Consider the following 21,047-nt stretch of genomic DNA (forward strand, 5'->3'; position numbering starts at 1 on the left):
AAAAAACGTCATTTTATGTCACTTTCATTAATAATTTGGTCAAAAAAGCAGAGAAACCAAGTGGGGTGTGTTTCCTTTTTCTGTTTTTGATATTTAAAATAGAGAGAGGGTCCTTTCTGTTTGTAGGGAGGCTGATCCAGTTCTCTGCTTGGGAAAGGTCTTTTTCCATCGTCACATAAAACCTTTACAATAATGTTGAAGTCTGAGAATATAACAAACTGCTGTTATCAAGGATTTTAAGACCAAGTTTGGTAAATCTCAACACACGTCACATAATTCAGTGGGTGGAGCTCGTACCTTAATGTTCACATGAAAACATGTCACCTTTATTTTGTTCTATCATTTAGGGAGAAAATCATAATTATGCATAAACTATGAAAGACACACTGCCTTAAAAGTATATGTTGTAAAATATCATTCGGTGCTTTCTTTAGAAATTCAAAAGGTGCTCAGAGGAGCTGAAGGTGTCTGCAGTGAAGGTCTGAGAGAGCATCAGCGGAGGGTCCGAGACTTCAGACATTCACCCGAGAGAAGTTTCCACAAAACATGATAAAATATGATCACTTTGTTTGACCTTCAGGTGACATGTGTTAAAAGCGCTGCATAAAATGAAGTTCATTACTGCATACTGATAGAAACTTTAGCTGAGAGCACTTTGAGTATCACTTATTTTCTGTCAAATTAAAGGTGCTGATGGATCCTGAGGAGCAAAAGATGTAAACTGATATGAACAATGGCACTAAAGATTTCCATTGTATAAAATAGCTTGGATGACATGTGAAGGCACTTCTCTGAATTAAATAGAACATTTATTGATTATATCAATTGAATTAACTTGCATAATACTAAATATGTTTGAAATAAACTGTGGCCAAATTATAATATTTCGTGTTATTTCGCCCGATGTGCAGAGCTTATTTCTGTCTGGTCTACATATAAAACACGCTGGAAGATTGAGCCTCTGGATGATGACGAGCAAAATGCTGACCTTGAACCAAAACCTGCCTTTTTACAGGTTAAACAACAAAAAACAGTCTTTGTTCCGTCATTTAAAAATGTTAAGAAAATTAAACCGTATAAAGTCAAAATTATTTCAGGTCCAGTGATGAAATCAGCGTTTATAAACAGAGGCACATTGCATCTTCCGAGCCAGCCCCTTTCCTTGTTAGATGTGTAGTAGTGGAATGTACCAAATATCCAGGTAGGGGGGGTGGTTAGGGATCACAAAAAGATCATTTCAGCTAAAACCTCAAAAGTATAACAGTGTATAAAAAGCAGTGTCAGTTATATTGTATTTATGAGCGATATCTGATCAACTATTTTACGGTAAAGACTCGTTAACCGGCTGACGTTGGCGCGTCGGGGGGCGGAGAGGCCCCCGCAGGAGTTGCGCACTTCCAGCTTGAGGAGTCTGGCGCAGAAGTCTGAAGCCGCACTCACCGGCAGGAGAGCAGAAGGTGATGATGCCAGCTCCGTGCTCTCACAACTTCATTCCTTGAGACGCATCGTTTCAGAAGAGGACGCCTGGTTTTACGCCCAGGTGAGTCTCCTCCTCGGCGTCTCCAGCGGGGTGTGTGTGTGTGTGTGTGTGTGTGTGTGTGTGTGTGTGTGTGTGTGTGTGTGTGTGTGTGTGTGTGTGTGTGTGTGTGTGTGTGTGTGTGTGTGTGTGTGTGTGTGTGTGAAGGAGGGAGGGGGGTGACTGAGGTACCAGTGCGCAGGATGAAGCTGGCGAGTGAATGATGAAACACCTCACATGGATGTCATGAAGACGCAGCGGGAGGGAGGACGGTAATTTATGATTTATGCGCATTCTTTAGAGAACACATTGTGCCCCAATGGAACAACGAGCCACATAGCACGCGCTGTTTCTTTATTTCAACCTATCGCTCCGTTTGTGTCCCTGTAAAAGCACCGGCCTGCTTTATTTCACCAGCAGTCCTGAGTCATGTGCAGACAAATAACAAATAAAACCGCCCGGGTTTGTCTTTGTGCGTTGAGTCGGTTGAACCCAGTCAGACCTCAACTGCCGTTTTGTGCCTGAAGGTTACTCAGCATCTGCGCTCCTTTTGGCTGCTCGTGGTGCTGGATTATGAAACGGCGGCCTTTGCCTCATACGAACCGGGCTATTCTGGACACGGCAAAGGAAATCATTTAATCACTTCATCCGCCGCTGGGTGTAAGAAAGGGAGGCACGCCGAGGTTCGTGGTCGCATCCTAATATTAATGATGTAAATGTGTCTGTAACGTGAAATACAGACGCTCTGAGGGATGCTGAAATTTAGGAGACAAGGATGTGGCGCACCTCAATCCTCCGCGTGCCCACACCCTTCATTCTCTTCCGATGCTGCTGGTAGGATATATTAAACTATATAAATAGATAATTGGTCAAGTTGGTGGTTTCCACTCCCTGACAGCTGCAGGGGAAAAAGACTGTTTGGGTTTGTATGCAAATGTCTTTGTCCTCTCAATTATTCAGGGGCCGGAAACGTGATAGTCTCCACACCGACCTGACTCCGTCCAGTCAGCAGCCAGGCTGCTGCTTGTTGTAGTTGTTAGAACAATGACTGAGAATAAAAAGGATCCCCATTCATTGATTTTGCTGCCTGCCATGTGACTTCCATGTGAGAAATAACTCAGCTCTGTGGACTTATTCCCAATCAGCTGAGGTGTTTTGGAGTACAGAGTAAAATATGTGATTTATGTTTTATAAAATGAAAGTAGGATTAAATTTAGACACTCCACTGTTCAGGTTGTTTAGTTGAATTACGGTTTGTTCAGTAAAATGTCTGTTTCATCTGTCTTGACTTGGTTTTACAGTTAGAAACCGGTTTATAAAAATGTTTTGTATGTACGAATTCAACTCAGACAGAAATTCGTGAAGGAACTTCGAAGCTGAAACTGTCTTTTAAAGTTCTCACTTGTCCTGCCAGCGTACTCACCACCTGCTTTCTTCTCTGGCCCACAGATATCTGGTGATAATGAATGAATAAATCACTTCCTGCTCGCTGAACCTTTACAGACTGTCTCGAATCCCTACGGGCCCTGAACACCTTCCAGCTCGCCGCTTTGCGCCGTCAGAGTTTGTAACTTTTCACAGGCGCCTCCGCTGCCCTCCCAGCCCGCCAACCAGAAAGACGTTCCACCCCTCGCCGCCGTTTGCTTTATCAAATGCCCAAAAACAGCAAGGCCGTCAAGAGAGAGCTTGACGACGATGTCACAGAGTCTGTCAAGGACCTGCTTTCCAACGAGGACGCCTGCGACGATTCCTTCAAGAAGAGCTCGCTGATCGTCAACAACCATGAAGGTGACGGGAAAGAGTGCGACGTGGAGGAAGGCGGCTCGGACGGCGAGGAGGAGGAGCGCCCGGCCTGGAACAGCAAGCTCCAGTACATCCTGGCCCAGGTGGGCTTCTCTGTAGGCCTGGGCAACGTCTGGAGGTTCCCCTACCTGTGCCAGAAGAACGGAGGGGGTGAGTCACACACACACACACACACACACACACACACACACACACACACACACACACACACACACACACACACACACACACACACGAGGGGAAGAGCATCACCTTAGTGGTCATAAATGACCTCAGAACGGAAGCGAACAACACGCCGTAAATATCTCATGACTCTTGTGAATGAATCAAACAGAATCCAGCTGTTCTCCAGCTGCACGTATGACTGCTTTATTACATCATGTTCATCAGTGTAGTTCTGCAGGAACAAAGACACTCACAAATCCTTACAAATCTGCTCCAGTCAGCCCTGTTAAAGTTACTGCATTACACTGTTACTGCAAGCTAAACACTTCCTGTCTTTCAAAAATAAAAACCCTCTCGTGTTTCATTTAGGCAGAAACCTTTCATTTCTGAACAAGGCTTTTATTGTGAAAGGTTTGCAAAAACCCTTTGGATGAGATATCCAGGACAACTGATGAAAACAGCAGGGTTATATTGTTGGTTTATTCAATGAAAACAATAATAATATAGAGTAACTGGATGTAAACCTGCTACTGTAGGAACAGTATTCAGAAACAAAGCCTCACTTTCACACAGACGATCATGAGTTTTCCTAGTTTAGATCTGATAACATGTTAGTGACCAGAGTGAAATCCTGACCTCCGGAAACACGACACCATCGCTACGACGAGTCCAGCAGAGCGAGAGGACGAGTCAAACCGTCCACTTTCAGCTGAGATGTCAGGAAACCCGGCGCTGCTCAGGAGCAGCGAGCACGTAGAGGAGGCCGTGAGAGTCGACATGTTTAACTCACCGAGTCAGAGTTGACCCACACGGAGAGTTTTAAAGTTCACACAAGGTGCCACATTAACGCAGAACAACAACGTCAAGGGTTAACTGACTAATAGTGCTAAACTATTCCAGAAACAAGCAACAGACAGGATTGAAGTCATACGTGGGTGTAGAGGTGTGACATCAGACAGACTCACATGAACAGCCGTCAAATATTAATGACATCAGAATAACTGTGGCGGCAGGACATGTTTCTTCATGTCCACAGACGAAGCACAAAACATCACAACATGACACCAGCATCAAAAACAGGTCTGCACATCTGTGTGTTGCAGATGTTAACAAGATAAAACAGAGCAACTCTGAAACTATGCAGAAGACAAACAAGCTTTAAAGAAAAACTCTGTGATCTGCTTGTTTTTTTAAATATGCAAAGGTGGAACCCAGAAATAGAAATCTTTGCTGAGACACCAGAAGTACTCTTCTTTTAAAAAATGTCTGAACATGAGACGTTCAGGGACAGTAAGGAGTGTCTGACTTCATGCAGCTGTTATCGTGATGCCGTGTTTACCATGTGTTTACCATGTGTTCACCATGTGTTTACCATGTGTTCACCATGTGTTTACCATGTGTTTACCATGTGTTCACCATGTGTTTACCATGTGTTTACCATGTGTTCACCATGTGTTTACCATGTGTTTACCATGTGTTCACGATGTGTTCACCATGTGTTTACCATGTGTTTACCATGTGTTCACCATGTGTTTACCATGTGTTTACCATGTGTTCACCATGTGTTTACCATGTGTTTACCATGTGTTCACGATGTGTTCACCATGTGTTTACCATGTGTTTACCATGTGTTTACCATGTGTTTGCCATGTGTTTACCATGTGTTCACCATGTGTTTACCATGTGTTTACCATGTGTTTGCCATGTGTTTGCCATGTGTTTACCATGTGTTCACCATGTGTTTACCATGTGTTTGCCATGTGTTTACCATGTGTTCACCATGTGTTTACCATGTGTTTGCCATGTGTTTACGATGTGTTTACGATGAGCAGCAGCGTCCGTTTCATCTGGAAGTTCGTTGACGGAGGCTGAAAGTTGACACCTGAAAGAAACACATTGTTTAGAAAGACGAATCGGTCATCAGGTCACTGCGTCGACACGCTGTGTTCAAATGGCTGTCTGGAAACACACGTGCAACATACATGTACATTTTGATGACAGTCGTGACAACCTGCTGCCAACAAGCAAGAAGTCCTTCGTGCTTCCAATCCAACAACCACATTCAAATCAAAATCACATTTCCCATAATGCTGAGCATTGTTGTGTTTACACTCTGAGGTGTGTGTGTGTGTGTGTGTGTGTGTGTGTGTGTGTGTGTGTGTGTGTGTGTGTGTGTGTGTGTGTGTGTGTGTGTGTGTGTGTGTGTGTGTGTGTGTGTGTGTGTGTGTGTTTCCCTGGAAGGTGATGGGGTGTTGCACTTCCCACCTGCAGATTATGTAAAGCACCCGTCTGCCTCCGCAAAGCTGATTAAAGCAAACCGACTGACGTGTCGGCCAGACAGACGAGACTCGACACTCGTTAATCATCAGATCCTGTTATTATAGCTGAAATCACAAAGGAATCAGTCACAAGTCTTTTGTAAAGTGGATCAGTACAATTTAATGAAATATAATGTGACATATATGAGAGTTAAACTGTATTTCAACCAAAAATGCAGCAAAGTTGTTTTTAAGTGAACGTGAAGCTGTTTCGTGTCTTTGTTACACAACATGTGGTCTTCATGAACTCTGATAAAAGTTACACAAAAAAACAAGAAAGGAACATTTCAATATTTAAGTTTTTCAGTTGTTTGAAGGTAAAAGCTGCAGGTCAGTGGGAGAAGCTTCTGTGAGGGGGTGATGGATGAAGTCAGGTCGGGTGTGTGTGTGTGTGTGTGTGTGTGTGTGTGTGTGTGTGTGTGTGTGTGTGTGTGTGTGTGTGTGAGAACAGTCATGTTTTCAGTTCTGTTTAAACGGCTCTGGTCGCTGTAATTAGATTAAAGTGGCAGATCTGGGACTGGAACAGGTCTGTGTGTGTGTGTGTGTGTGTGTGTGTGTGTGTGTGTGTGTGTGTGTGTACTCGTGTGGCTTGTGAGGACATTCTGGACAGTTGTCCCTTCAGGGCTGCTGGAGGGTTCAGACTTGGTTTACTTGACACCACTGAATGTCCTCACAAACACTCTTAAATGTTTCTTTGGTATTAAATCATACATGTAGTTTATATTCCTGTGAGGTTAAACTGTGTAGAAACTTGCAGGTATCAACATTCTCCAATGATCCGAACCACCATGTTTCTGTGCACAGTGTCTCCGTCATTGAACTACAACATCGATTTCCTTGAAATTTGACAAATAATTTGAAACAGTGTTGGTTTAAAGGACTTTTCCTCCAGTGTCACCATCAGGTCAAAGTTTCAACTCCTCCATAATTTGGTTTACGACAAAAACAAACGACATTCCCCTCAACGAACGTTGTGTTTTGTGCCAATTAGCAAATATTAACAGCCAACTTGCTAAACTGAGGTAAAAAAAAAAAAAAAGCTCTAAAATGTTAACGTCGTACAAATATAAGTGTGGAACTCCGAGCTTGTTTTTGGACCTTCCCAGCAACACTTTTAGACCAAACCTGAGCTGGATTTTCTTTTTTTTTCATTAAAACTTTATTTACAAAACACAAGCAAAAAACGTTCGACATGCCGGAGTATGATTCCATGTTCAGTTTCACATTCTGTCCAAACTACATGTGGACGTTCTGATCTCGGTCCACACTTTTACAGGTTTAATTAATGTTAATCTTAAATCTGTCCAATAGAAGATTATTTATCTTCTATTCAATTGTTAACAACTCAAACATTTGTAAGTTGGACGGTGTGAATCATTTGTCTTTCAATGTGGCCGTTGCCACCTAAAGTGGAAGAACCAGATGTTTGTGTTCTGGAAGGGAAGAAAACCTGGAAACTAATTCAAGGAACAATGAAACAAGAATGAAGCGCGCTGTGTGTGTCTGAGGAAGCTAGAAGCTGCTGGACAGAAGAATCAGTGTGTTTATTGAGTGTTAAACAGAGGACACAAAAACACGTTGATTTCTGGGTAAAATAATTGAAGCTGCAGATGTTTTGGAGGCTGATGTGGTCACATGATGAGGTCATTTCCTGTCAGTTTGAAACAACACGACTCTGAAGCTGAAGACACTTCTGGATCAGAACCATTTTACAGACCTGAAGCTACGAACTCTTTTATATCCAGTCTGTGTTCTTATTACACTATTTGTTAGTGTACTGAGGAAAGTTTCAGCGTTCAATTTCACGTGAGACAAAGAAACGCCTCCACACTACATCGTAAATCTCACATCTGTCTAACAGGAACATAAAAGGAACATTATTTATAAGTTTGGTGCCATGAACACTTTTAACCACCTGCCGTTTCTTCCAAACAAAGACTTTTAGTTTCTCTTCATCATCATGTGTCTTCAGTCTCTCTGTTCAAACGTATTCCGACTGTCACAAGTCTTCGCTGTTTTATTGCACCGCATTATTACAGCTCGGCTTAATGTCAGTTATTCACCCTGAAGCTGTAACTCCAGAGAGGAGCAGCGTCTGCGTGATGTGCCCGCAAAGTAATCCCACTGTAATTTAGGTAATTTTATATCTTTCCTGTGATTGGACCACACATCACGAGAGGGGAAACATTATTAGAGACACACAGCAGATGTGTGCATTACAGAGGCTGCCGTCTCTTTTTAGGACCTTTGAAGGCATCTTGTTCAGGTCTGAGTTTGGATGAAGCGTGTTGCAGATAGAGAGATAAAAAAAAAAAACGGATGTGTGTTCTGCTTCTAGGAACTGAACCGGTTATCTGATGACGGTTTCTCCTCCTTCTCTTTCATCTGACTTTTTGTTTGGTGTTGTTCGGTTTACAGGAGCGTACCTGGTGCCATATCTCATCCTGCTCATCCTGATCGGCATCCCGCTGTTCTTCCTGGAGCTGGCGGTGGGCCAGCGGATCCGCCGGGGCAGCATCGGGGTCTGGAACTACATCAGCCCTCGTCTGGGGGGCATCGGCTTCGCCAGCTGTGTGGTGAGTTAATACATAATCACATGATCAAAATCACTTCGCATGGCCCGTTCTTCTTCTGTGGTATACTACGTCCCGCCCACCGATAGCTGTAACCTGACTGCACCACAGGCCTGTCAATCAAACAGACACGCCCCCAAAAACAGGTCTTCTTGAATCTTCTTTTCTAATGAATGAGGGATTATTTTCAGATGGACCTCCAGAAAACTAATAAGAAGGAGTGACTTTAGCTAACAACACCGAGAGAACTGATGGACACATTTTATTCACTTTGGATTTGATGAGAGAAGTTGAATGGGAGTCTATGGAGCCGGAGGCTTTTTGGAGCCGACCTCTAGTGGCACTCGCTGGTATTGCAGCTGAAGACACTTCTGGATCAGAACCATTTTACAAGCCAAATGAAAAAGAACGAAAAGGAGGCGTTCAAAGCTGCTTTTCTAGGTTTCCAGAGTTTCATGCCAATAAAAAGTTATTCTTCTTTGTAAGGTGTTTGTGTGCAGTTAAACTATGATCAGGCCTTTTTCTTTAATAGGTACATAAAGAGAACACAAGAAAACAATTAAATCACAATTAGGTTCAGTTCCAGGAGAAGGTTGGACCCAAAAGCACGGCTCGAAGTCAAAGAAAAGATTTATTAAACCAACAAAAGAGCAAAAAGAGAAGCAGGATGGGTTTGATCTAACAGGAACGAAAGGTTCAACTGAAGTAACAAAAGAAAAACAAACCAAGAGATGCAAATGAACTCACCCAGAAATGAACTAAAAATCCACAGAAGGGAAAAGGAAGGTAGCTGAATGAACACGAAGTAAAACCTGCAGAATAAATAGTGACCGAGGTGATTGGAGAGGGAGAGCAGCTGGGGACGATCAGGTGACGGCAGGTGAGGTGGGCGTGGCCTGCAGGTAACACAGCAGGGAGGGAGAGAGAGAGGACCACACTCAGAGACTTTCAAAATAAAAGAGGAAACGTTGGACTGGAAACAGAAGACAGGTGCAAACCACAACAAAAGTAACTTTAAAACTGAAATAATGAACAAAAAACGGATCAAATTGTACGAGATCATGATTATTAGTCGTTCCAGTGGTTAAACAGACTCGGTCTCCTCGGTTTTACATCCCTGAAATCTGGATAAAAGTATGCTATAAAAAACATTATGAATATTGAGAATTGTGAATCATGATGCGAATGTAACGAATTTTAGTTAATAATCAATAATAATAAAATCTTGAGTAAGATTAACAGAAATAAAACAGGCAATTTGTAAAAAAAATTGATTAAAATTTGTATTTAATAATGATTAAAAAAAAAGGAAAGTTTTTGTAACCTGAAACCACTTCACGGGATATTTGGTGTCTCTTATTCATTCATGAATATCTAAATGAGTAAAAAAAGAAAAAGGGAAGGAACATGTCCTCATTATTCGAAGGTTCATCGTCTCCTCGTGTCCAAACGTCATGTTTGCTTCTGTATGTGCTGATTTACACGCGTGTGGCGTTAACGCGACTCTCCCGCCTGCAGGTCTGCTTCTTCGTGGCGCTCTACTACAACGTCATCATCAGCTGGAGCCTCTTCTACTTCTCTCAGTCCTTCCAGCAGCCGCTGCCGTGGCACGAGTGTCCGCTGGTCAAGAACAGGACCAGCGCATGTAAGACAGGAAGTCACCTCTACGAGCCGGGAGTCGTTCGATCCCAGATAAATGTGCGTTCTGTCCGTAGATGTGGTGCCGGAGTGCGAGAAGAGCTCGGCCACGACGTACTACTGGTACCGCGAAGCGCTGAACATCTCCGACAGCATCTCCGAGGGCGGAGGACTCAACTGGAAGATGACGCTGTGCCTGCTGGCGGCCTGGTCCATGGTGTGCCTCGCCATGATCAAGGGGATCCAGTCGTCCGGGAAGGTAAGGACGGTCGGACGTCGTCCCGGAAGGAAGCGGGATGGAAATAAAAGGCATTTTCTGGCCGAGCGTTTTGGAAAATGTTCTCACACGTGATTGTCTCACTTCGGCCCGCCGTAACGGGACTTGACCCATTTCCCGATGAAGCGGTGTCAGATATGATTCTTGGAGCTCGTGTGATCTCGTGTGGGATTTTTCCGGCTCAGCTTACGTCGGCTTAGTGCCACAAAGCTGACAGCAGCGTGACGAGCGTCCGGAAGGATGAGTCCGCCGGCGAAAGGTTGTCGTTTGCTTGCAAACTCGCCGCGCTCCTCGTCTCTTTTAAACATCGTTTACAGATGATCTTTATCTTCACACACTTTCTGGTATCACATGTCGAGCATGAGCCTCCGACGTCAGAGTCAAGCCCGCGCTAACTGGAAAAGTGCTCGTACTTTTTGATCTTTCCCGAATCAGCTTTGATGTGGAAGTTATTTCATTTTGATATTAAGTCGGGCTGCAACAAAGAGTGCCGTCAAAATTAATACGCTAGATCTGATTGGATCCCATTTCTGTATGTGCAGCTGAGGAAGGTGCTGCAGGATTTCTTAGATGACTCATAAGATAGAAGGAACTGGACGCTGGTCTGCAGCCCAGCTGGTGTTTTAGCCTCTTCTAGCCCGTTGTTTTGGTTGTTGCTGCACATTTATTGAGTTTCTGTAGGAAACTGTGTGCACCAGGAAACGCTACGCCGAGCTGCCGAGGACCAAACGGTCGACAGGCTGCTGATTATTTGATTTGATTTGATTTCTTTGGTAGTGTTGGTTAGTGAGGCGGTGAGATGACTTCCTGTCTCCTACAAACCAGAAGTTATTTGTGACCCTGTAAGACTACAGGATGAAGGTCAATATGTATATCAGTGATAAGCCAGCTCGGTATGATGGCATCTCGTTGTTGTTTATTTTTTTGTTGGTTGTCGTCGCGGGTGGCGTGTTTCTGATCTTTGTTACCGGAAAACAGCTTTTAGGAGAATTACCGCCACCTACTGGTGGTAGTGACACATTACTACTGAACACCAGGGAAAAAACACCAGACGGTCACATGAAACCTCAGTTTAGTGTCCGACTGTGTTTTTATCATTCGGACACTAAAGTGCTTTTTTTTTTTTTACAGCATCTAAAGTGAACGAACAGAAATCTCTCGTCTCCAGGACGTCTGGTTTCCTTCGCTGTCACCAGCTAAATGAGTTTGTCCACCTTTGATGCGGACATTGTCCTCTGCTCAGCTGTTATCCCAGCAGCTGTCTCGCTGCTTCTTTGACTCGCCGTTCACCACGACGGCCACTTAACACAACAAGATGGATGTCTTCTGCCAACAGAGGCGCTTTAATCTCTGCGAGCCGCACCCTGCTGCAGGAAAACATCCTGAGAGCCACGAGGTTTGATCAGGATCTCTGGTTTTAACCAGGAAGATATAAAGAAACGCTGAGACAGATGTTTCTGGAGGCTGATCAGAAACCGGACGAGCCGCCGGTCGACGCTCCAGTTTGATCCAGATGGACGTCCTCCAGCTACCTGCTGGGTCTGGACGGACTTTTGAGTCGGGCCGAGTGGAGCCGGGCGTTAACTCTCCCCTTAGAGGGGGGGGCGTTAACTCTCCCCTCGGGGGGGGGGCGGGCGGGCGTTAACTCTCCCCTCGGATGGGGGGGGGCCGGGCGTTAAAGCGTTGAAGTTTAACCAGCAACGTGTGATACAAAAGAATATTAATGCCCTTTCTCACCCGCGTACACACAAAGGCCTTTCTGAGGAGTACCCCTCCTGCGATCTGCATTTCTATCCATGTGTGTGTGTGTGTGTGTGTGTGTGTGTGTGTGTGTGTGTGTGTGTGTGTGTGTGTGTGTGTGTGTGTGTGTGTGTGTGTGTGTGTGTGTGTGTGTGGGCATGAAAAGGGATCAGACCATTTGGTTGCCATGGTTATACGCACGCTCTTTCGGCTTGGCTTGATTGTCAAGTGTTAAATAAAAAGGGGTGTAGGAATGTTTTTGGCTTCTCATGTGGAACAGACTTGATTTTGTTGAAATTCAATACAAGTATATCCAATCTGCCGAAACCATTTAAATTGAAATCTTTTCTTTATCGTGCCAGATGAAGTTCGATCTTTTTAGATGTAAAATATCTGCAAACTTACCGACACACTGTGGATGAAAAAAATCACAACAAGCTCAGGAAAATCAGTTTATGACAATAACCGTTCAGTTTCCCAGAACGTGACCTTTGCGAGCAGCACCTGCCGTCTGCCACCACAGATAATCTTTCAAAATAAAAGCCCCATTTTTGATCAAATGTAAGACGGAGTCTGTTTGGTTTTGTGCTGACCAAGGCTACGAACGTGTTCTCAAACAAGAGCTGCAGCTGAAGACACGTTTTCTAATGATGACGTGGGAATTAATATTTCACTTGAAAAGTATTTCAGTTGAATTTATGTTCAGAGCAGTGTTTCAAAGCTGCGATGTATCATTTCACAATTAAAACAACCGATTTCTGGTCATCAAGTCTGAAACATCCCTTTGACAATGAAAGGAAGGAAACTGGTCGCTGCACCGCGGGAGCGTCCTCTGTCCGATTTCCTTCTGGATGTTTGGGTTTCAAAATAAAGCCCATTATCTAAAAACAAAGCTGGAGGACAATCCTCTCAAAATAAATGTTACAATAATCCGAATTACAAATTAGAAACGCCTTTTTTTTTTTTGCCTGGATGTTTCATTCATGCAAATCCATGAATGAAACACCGGTTCCCTCTCTGAATCACTCACCGGGCCGGTGACTCAACCCTCAACCATCTCCAGGCGTCTGCAGCCCCACCCTCCAGCGGCCCGCCAGCCGCAATGCAGCGGCTGAATGAAAGGGCGGGACGAGGAGGGAGGGGGGGGGAGGGAAGGGGGTGAGGGAGGGAAGGAAGGAGGGAGCAAGAAGAAGACAAGAGGCCCGGCCTGATCGGACAATGGGACAAAAGCTGATTTTTGTCCCACCTGTGAAAGACAGGCAGCGGATACCGGTTCTGACCCGGGACCTCTGGTTCTGACCCGGGACCTCCAGTTCTGACCTGGGACCTCTGGTTCTGACCCGGGACCTCCAGTTCTGACCTGGGACCTCTGGTTCTGACCTGGGACCTCCAGTTCTGACCCGGGACCTCAAACTTTGTCTTAACTGTCATTGTAAATGTGTCCTTTATAAACATTAAACTAAACGGAAGTGAGCCGGTTTCACTTCCTGTGAAATAATCAGAACTGACTTCCTGACAGCATGTTTGTCTGTGTGTGTGTGTGTGTGTGTGTGTGTGTGTGTGTGTGTGTGTGTGTGTGTGTGTGTGTGTGTGTGTGTGTGTGTGTGTGTGTGTGTGTGTGTGTGTGTGTGTGTGTGTGTGTGTGTGTGTGTGTGCTTACAGGTGATGTACTTCAGCTCCCTGTTCCCCTACGTGGTGCTGATCTGCTTCCTGGTCCGAGCTCTGCTCCTGAAGGGCTCCGTGGACGGGATCCGACACATGTTCACCCCGAAGGTACAACAACACGCATGAAGTTTCTAACAACACGTTCAGGGCAAACAAAGACTCGTTGTTGTGATCTTATTGTATGTTTCCACAAGATACATTTCCTGTTTACACTACGTTATACTTCCTGTTTACATTTCATAAGGAAAGTCTTTGACTTGTTTTCATTATTAGTCACTTAACATCCCAATATTTAACATTCGCTCTGACTTTACCAGCAGCAACATTACAATACTGCTTACATGGTATATTAATGAATAATAATAATAATAATAAATCTGCGCTGTAATTGGCCGGCTGCTTGCAGCAACCGACCAATGGCACCTCGGGCCTCAGAATCATGTCGCCATGGAAACAGGAGTTTTTATGTAACCGAGCAGCCAGACAGAGACGCGCGTCTTCGTCTGGTGACCGGCCGACATCCTAACGATTTCTAACGTCCCGCCGAGCTGCGCGACATGCGTGTGACATGCGTGTGACACAGAACCGGCACATAGACAACTGTCAGGAGGCAGGATGGTTCGCGGAGAGCCAGGAAAATATTATTGTGAAGATGTAGACGATAATAATGAGATGAAAAATATGCATCTTTAAAGTAATTTAGTCAGATTATCGGATCAAAATGAAAATGAACTTTCAGCTGTTCATCAGTTTTTGTGCTGCAGCTGGTTGAAGCACAGAAAGCAGACGAGATTCACTCAGTAAAATACATGAAACAAAAAGATCATACGGTCAACATAATAAAACTGCTCCCAGATTTAAACACACTTCTGTAATCTACAACCGTTACTGAATGTTTATGTTTTATCAGGCTGCAGTTTATAAGAATCAAAAAAAGATCAAATTATTGTGTTTAAAATGACATAAAACAGGAAGATAAGAGACTTGAATCTTTATTTGGTCGTGTGCTACATCTACCTGATTTCTGTGAATGTTTCACGTTCTTCTGAATAACGTGCTCTGAAACACGCGTGTGCTCGTCAGCTGGAGATCATGCTGGAGGCCAAAGTGTGGCGCGAGGCGGCCACGCAGGTGTTCTTCGCGCTCGGCCTCGGCTTCGGCGGCGTCATCGCCTTCTCCAGCTACAACAAGCGCGACAACAACTGCCACTTCGACGCCGTGTTGGTGTCCTTCATCAACTTCTTCACCTCCGTGCTGGCCACGCTGGTGGTGTTCGCCGTGCTCGGCTTCAAGGCCAACATCATGAACGGAAAATGTGTCGCTCTGTGAGTACGAGCCGCCGCACGCCGCAATCAGTCGATTCAGCCATCATTTCGTTGTGAGGAAAACAAATTGGTAACTAAATTCCTTAACTGGACAATCAGCTGTAAGTCAATATGAAACCTTCACGTGATGTCGGGGGTTTTCTACGTTACTGTAAATTTTATGTTTTGAAATTTGCGACCGTTCAATCAAAGAAATGGTGAAATGGTCTTCTGCTTCTGTAGCGAAAAAATGTCCCCTCGGGGATTAATAAAGTCACTACCTACCTACCTAACCTAAAATGATGAGATGAATTAATGATGAAAATAGTTGAATTATCTATAATTATATGGTTTAAACAATTCATGTTGTTTCTGAAGGATTATTGTTGAACCTCCTGATCAAAACTTTATTCTTTTGATCATTTATAACATCTTTATGTTCTCCAGGAACACCAACAAGATCGTGGCGTTGTTGGGGAACGGCGTCGAAGCGAGCCTCATCCCCCACCACATCAACCTCAGTCAGGTGGGTCAGGTGAGCGTGGAGGACTACCATCAGATGATCGAGGTCATCAGAGGAGTGAAGGAGGACGAGTACCAGAAACTGGGCCTGGAGTCCTGCAGCATCGAAGACGAGCTCAATAAGGTGAAACAGAAAGTCACCATAGAGTCGCTGATTTCAAAGAGTCCTGCGCTCCAGTATCCATAGTAACGCACTATTTAGATAGATAGCTGTAACCTGACTGCACCGCAGGCCTGTCATTCAAACAGACACGCCCCCAAAAACAGGTCTTCTTGAATCTTCTTTTCTAATGAATGAGGGATTATTTTCAGATGGACCTCCAGAAAACTAATAAGAAGGAGTGACTTTAGCTAACAACACCGAGATAACTGATGGACACATTTGATTCACTTTGGATTTGATGAGAGAAGTTGAATGGGAGTCTATGGAGCCGGAGGCTTTTTGGAGCCGACCTCTAGTGGCACTCGCTGGTATTGCAGCTGAAGACACTTCTGGATCAGAACCATTTTACAGACCTGAAGCTACGAACTCTTTAATATCCAGACTGTGTTATTATTACACTATTTGTTAGTGTACTGAGGAAAGTTTCAGTGTTCACACTTTAACGTCACGTGAGAGAAAGAAACGCCTCCACACCACATCGTAGATCTCACATCTCTCCAACAGGAACATAAAAGACACATTATTTATAAGTCTGGTGCCATTGAACACATTTAACCACCGGCTGTTTTTATGATGAAGTAGTAAAACATGCTACATGCAACAGTACATACTTTTTAAGGGTAGCTGCAGTCCGTACTAAAAGTTAAAAGAAATAGTATGAAATTTGGAACAAAGGGGATAAAAATCCATCTAGCAGCACGTCTGAATCTCCCTAAAGAACGTGTTTCATCTCGGCTGTTTGATTAACACAAAAACAGAAATCTAAAATGTTTAGTTTTACAGTAATATCATGTTGCTGTTTCACAATAAAAGCAGTCAAGGAAAGATGGAAGTATTTAAGTCTTCATCACATTTCTAAAAGGTGTCTGTCTCAGGTAAAAGCTCACCTGGTGAGTCTCTGGCTGTGTTAACTCTTCCTCCTCCTCCTCCTCACTAACAGGCGGTCCAGGGAACCGGCCTGGCCTTCATCGCCTTCACAGAGGCGATGACCCACTTCCCGGCGTCGCCCTTCTGGTCCGTCATGTTCTTCCTCATGCTGGTGAACTTGGGCCTCGGCAGCATGTTCGGCACCATCGAGGGCATCCTCACTCCACTCATAGACACCTTCAAGGTCCGCAAGGAGTTCCTCACAGGTGAGGAGGCGTCGACCTTGAACCCGAGTCAGGTCAGAGGAGACCGTCTGAAGCCTTTCTGTGTCTGTGCTGTCGGTTCAGAGGTATTTGTGTTGTGTAAAGGGACGGTGAGACCGTAACGCATGTCCCAACAAATGATGTAATACGTGAAAATAAATCCTCCATGTGGGTGAACGAGGGTTGCGACATGTAGCCTGGTTGTGTTGCATGTTGAGGTGAGTTCAGTTGAATGTCTAAGAACTGTGAAGCAACTCCTGCAGGAAACAGAGCGTCCATGAACTCCACAGATATTCATCAACACAAACTGAGGCAGTCTGCAGTCCAACGGTTCCCTCAGAGAGGAGGAGATGAATATTATACAAGTAGCTCCGCCCCAGAGATCTGATTGGTCAACTGTACATTTGGAACAAATCATCATGACATCACACACAGTAATTTAATGTCATATAATATGTAATATAATATAGTTTCTACTTGTTATAGTTCTATTAAATGACCCATTTGGTGAAGTCGGGTCTCTTTTGGTCCTTTTTGGTCGCTCCGAGCACCCGTACCGTAACACCACGGATAGTCACGCATTTACAGTCCTAGAGGAGGCTAGCTGGACCGGTTTGGTTTGAACACATGACACGGAGCTAAAATGTTAAAAACACATGAGAACATGGATATCTTTGTTCACCAGATATCTTTGTTCATCAGATATCTTTGTTCATCAGATATCTTTGTTCACCAGATATCTTTGTTCACCAGATATCTTTGTTCATCAGATATCTTTGTTCACCAGATATCTTTGTTCCAACCAGACTGAACTAGCTGATCAGTTTAGTGTTTCTATGTTCTGTATTTATTCAGTTGGAGACTAGAAATCCTCTCTGTTGCTAGGTGGTTGCTAAGGGTCCGACTACTTCCTGGAGTAGTAAACATTGCGTACGTTACATAAGAGTCTACTGATTGTTTTACAGTTGTTAGTCATACCCCGTGTTGCCATGGAAACGGAGATCGCAGTAACACAAAGTTTGTATATTTTGAGAGCGAATGGCTCCACGATGTGACAATAACGACGTTAAAGGACGTCCCAGGGTGTAATATTGCCTAATTTAAGGGAACGATTGGAGAGAAGTTGTAGAAGTTAACGGGTTTGATGAACGATCCTGTCGGCTCGGTGGACGAAGTCGTCCCGCTCTACTTCAATATACCAACTTTATCTCTGTACGTACATCAGATATGAAAGTATGTCCGTCCTCTGCCTCTCAGTGGGATGCTGCGTGTTGGCCTTCTCCATCGGCCTCCTGTTCGTTCAGCGCTCGGGGAACTACTTCGTCGCCATGTTCGACGACTACTCGGCCACGCTGCCTCTGCTCATCGTGGTCGTCCTGGAGAACGTGGCGGTCGCGTGGGTCTACGGCATCGACAAGTACGTACACAACGTCATCATCTGCATATTGGCATTAAAAAAAAAGTACATTAAATTCCCCACTTGTTGAATCAGACATCTTATTGGCAGTTCGAACTCATCGGTGTTTTTTTTTTTAAGGATTTAAAGGTAAAATATGAAGTCATCGTGTTTATAAAGCAGAAAAATGAAACTATGGTGAATTCTTGACCACAAACATGTGATCTCACCTCCCGCTGCTCGGCTTTGTTTTCCTCAGATTCTTTGAAGACCTGAAGGACATGCTGGGCTTCACGCCGTACCGCTTCTACTACTACATGTGGAAGTACATCACACCCATCCTGCTGCTGGTGCTGCTGTGCGCCAGCTTCATCCAGCTGTCCATGACGCCGCCGAGCTACAGTGCCTGGATACAGGAAGAGGTGAGATCACGTCTGGGGCGCGGCTCTCCCGGGACCGGGGATCAGTGGACGGGAGGAGTCCTCCGACTCGGTTGAACCTGGAACGAGTAGAAAGCAAATGAAAGGATTCAAAGTTCAAAGTTTTTGGAGGTTTCTGCTGATAAACATGTTTAGACGTCCTTTAGCTGGAGGACAATCAACAGGATGTGGTCGACCACGCAGACGCTGCAGCACCTCGGTGGTTATTTTAAAACCTTCATGATGTGGAGCAAAGGCCAAACCAGACAACATGCCTCCACATGTTCTCTTTAATGCGTCCAGTGAGGCTAAAACGACTCGGCTCAGCAGAGCAGATAATCAGGATCACCTGCAGCTGATTGAAGCTCCTGAGGGAGCTCAGTGATTGGTCACCAGTCTTTCAGGTAGACACCTGAAACTCAGTTAAAACAGTCCAAGGAACATCTCCGAGTTTTTATCAACCAGCAACCATCAGTGATGTCATCACCCATCAGTGATGTCATCAACCATCAGTGATGTCATTGTTGGTTTGTGAACGTTATGAATCCTCCAGTTCAGATTCTGTCCGTCACCATCTTTGTTAGTTCGGAGCGGTTTGGAGCAGGAAGTGACCATATTTGGACGAGCTGGGGGAGGAGCCAGTGGTGGATCTGACCTATCTGATCGGAAACCTGACGATACTACGTCCCGCCCACCGATAGCTGTAACCTGACTGCACCACAGGCCTGTCAATCAAACAGACACACCCCCATGAGAGTTGAATGGGAGTCTATGGAGCCGACCTCTAGTGGCACTCGGTGGTATTACAGCTGAAGACACTTCTGCATCGAAACCATTTTTCAGACCTGAAGCTACGAACTCTTTTTTATCCAGACTGTGATTACTACAAATAAGGGCTTTCATGAGACTAATTTAACAATAGACTTAACATCTATTTATTTAAATGAGATAATTACTTTCAGCAGTCTTGTATCTCCATGTTTTTATTAAGTAGTATTTAGGAGCTCAGGTGGGTCACGTCACCTGAAACTTCTGCTGACGTCATAAAAAAAGTGATTTCCTGAAGTTGTGACTCACCACGACTTCCTGTGTCTCCTCCAGGCCACAGAGAAGACGCTGAACTTCCCTCCGTGGGGCATCGTGGTGTGCATCTCCCTGGTGGTGATGGCCATCATGCCGGTGCCCGTCGTCTTCGGCCTGCGCTACTTCAATATCATCGACGAGAGCGCGAGCGGCCTCTCCACCGTGTCCTACAAGAAGGGCCGCATCATCAAGGAGAGCGCGCGGGCGGGAGAGGACGACGACACCAGCCTGATCCGGGGGAAGTCTCCCAGCGAGGCGCCCTCGCCGATGCCCGGCAACAGCATCTACCGCAAGCAGAGCGGCGGCGGCGAGGCGGACACGGCGCCCAACGGCCGCTACGGGATCGGCTACCTGATGGCCGACATGCCGGATATGCCCGAGTCGGACTTATAGACTGACTGTGGTTGTAAGGCCTCCCCCCCATCCCCCCTCCGGCTGGCCGCCTCCACCCTCCACCCTCCGCGTGCGTTTAGTCGGCCGTATCTTCAGTGTATTTTTCACCTGTTCTGTATATTCTCTGTAGATATAGTCTGCTCTCTTCTTTGTCGTCTCTGAACCTTATATGACTGTCTACCTTAAAAAGAAAAAAGGTTTGGGTATGAAATCCTTGTGTGATCCTTCACCCGTTTGCTTGGCTGTGTCCCCCCCCCCCTCCTCCATCCTTGGAGATCCTGCAGGAGAGAATAGGTGTAAGCAATAAGGTGGACCTACTGGAACAAGAGTCTGCAGAGGAGCAGGTCTGGGAGTCAGGAGGTGTGTGTGTGTGTGTGTGTGTGTGTGTGTGTGTGTGTGTGTGTGTGTGTGTGTGTGTGTGTGTGTGTGTGTGTGTGTGTGTGTGTGTGTGTGCACATCATGACCCCTGACCTCTGACTGCTGGCCAACAACAAGCACTGAGATTCAGTCTGTAGCAGTGAAGCCGCTCTGAAAGGAGACATGACGCGAGATCATTTTCCTGGAAAACGTTCAGGTCAAACTGAGAATGGCCTTTAAAAGAAAAACACCCCCGTGATTGTCTGAGACAAAAGTGTGCCTAAGTAATTTATATTTGTTTATAGAATACACCACGGATGTTGTATATTTAAAGTATTCTGTAAATATAATATAAATATTATAAATATATTTATCTGAATAGTTTGGATATCAGATTGCAGTGTTTTTAAGGTTCAGACGTACTTCAAATCCTTTAACTCTCGTCTCTTTGTTTTTTACTAATGTGCTGTCAGTGTTGGTAAGGATTGAGTAAATAATGTAAATAATTTTTTCCATGAAATGGCTTCAAATGCAAATGTCTTTTTCCCCAAATTAAAGATCAAATATGGTCCAAACCCTCAGACT

At 44.8% G+C, this 21,047-nt stretch overlaps 1 protein-coding gene across 1 annotated transcript; it reads left to right on the forward strand.

The window, feature by feature from the left end:
- Positions 1 to 1,421: 1,421 nt before the first annotated feature.
- On the forward strand, positions 1,422 to 21,037 carry slc6a15 (solute carrier family 6 member 15). The gene is made up of 12 exons (XM_069714484.1): positions 1,422 to 1,540; positions 2,966 to 3,469; positions 8,221 to 8,378; positions 9,894 to 10,020; positions 10,091 to 10,272; positions 13,693 to 13,803; positions 14,779 to 15,020; positions 15,447 to 15,645; positions 16,625 to 16,817; positions 18,072 to 18,231; positions 18,470 to 18,632; positions 19,731 to 21,037. The coding sequence occupies exons 2-12, from the start codon at positions 3,169 to 3,171 to the stop codon at positions 20,103 to 20,105; spliced, it is 2,211 nt and encodes a 736-aa protein (XP_069570585.1). The 5' UTR covers positions 1,422 to 1,540; positions 2,966 to 3,168; the 3' UTR covers positions 20,106 to 21,037.
- Positions 21,038 to 21,047: the final 10 nt, after the last annotated feature.

The sequence above is a fragment of the Brachyistius frenatus genome, unplaced genomic scaffold (genome assembly GCF_029030835.1).
Source record: "Brachyistius frenatus isolate BFR_SWC_R1_liver_20210118 unplaced genomic scaffold, ASM2903083v1 Contig_131, whole genome shotgun sequence".
Classification (NCBI taxonomy): Eukaryota; Metazoa; Chordata; class Actinopteri; family Embiotocidae; genus Brachyistius; species Brachyistius frenatus.

Coding starts and splice junctions, on each gene's coding strand:
- slc6a15 (XM_069714484.1), top strand. CDS start 3,169: ATGCCCAAAAACAGCAAGGCCGTCAAGAGAGAGCTTGACGACGATGTC. Junction 10,021..10,090: donor CAAGAACAGGACCAGCGCAT/GTAAGACAGGAA, acceptor TTCTGTCCGTAG/ATGTGGTGCCGGAGTGCGAG. Junction 18,633..19,730: donor GTGCCTGGATACAGGAAGAG/GTGAGATCACGT, acceptor TGTCTCCTCCAG/GCCACAGAGAAGACGCTGAA.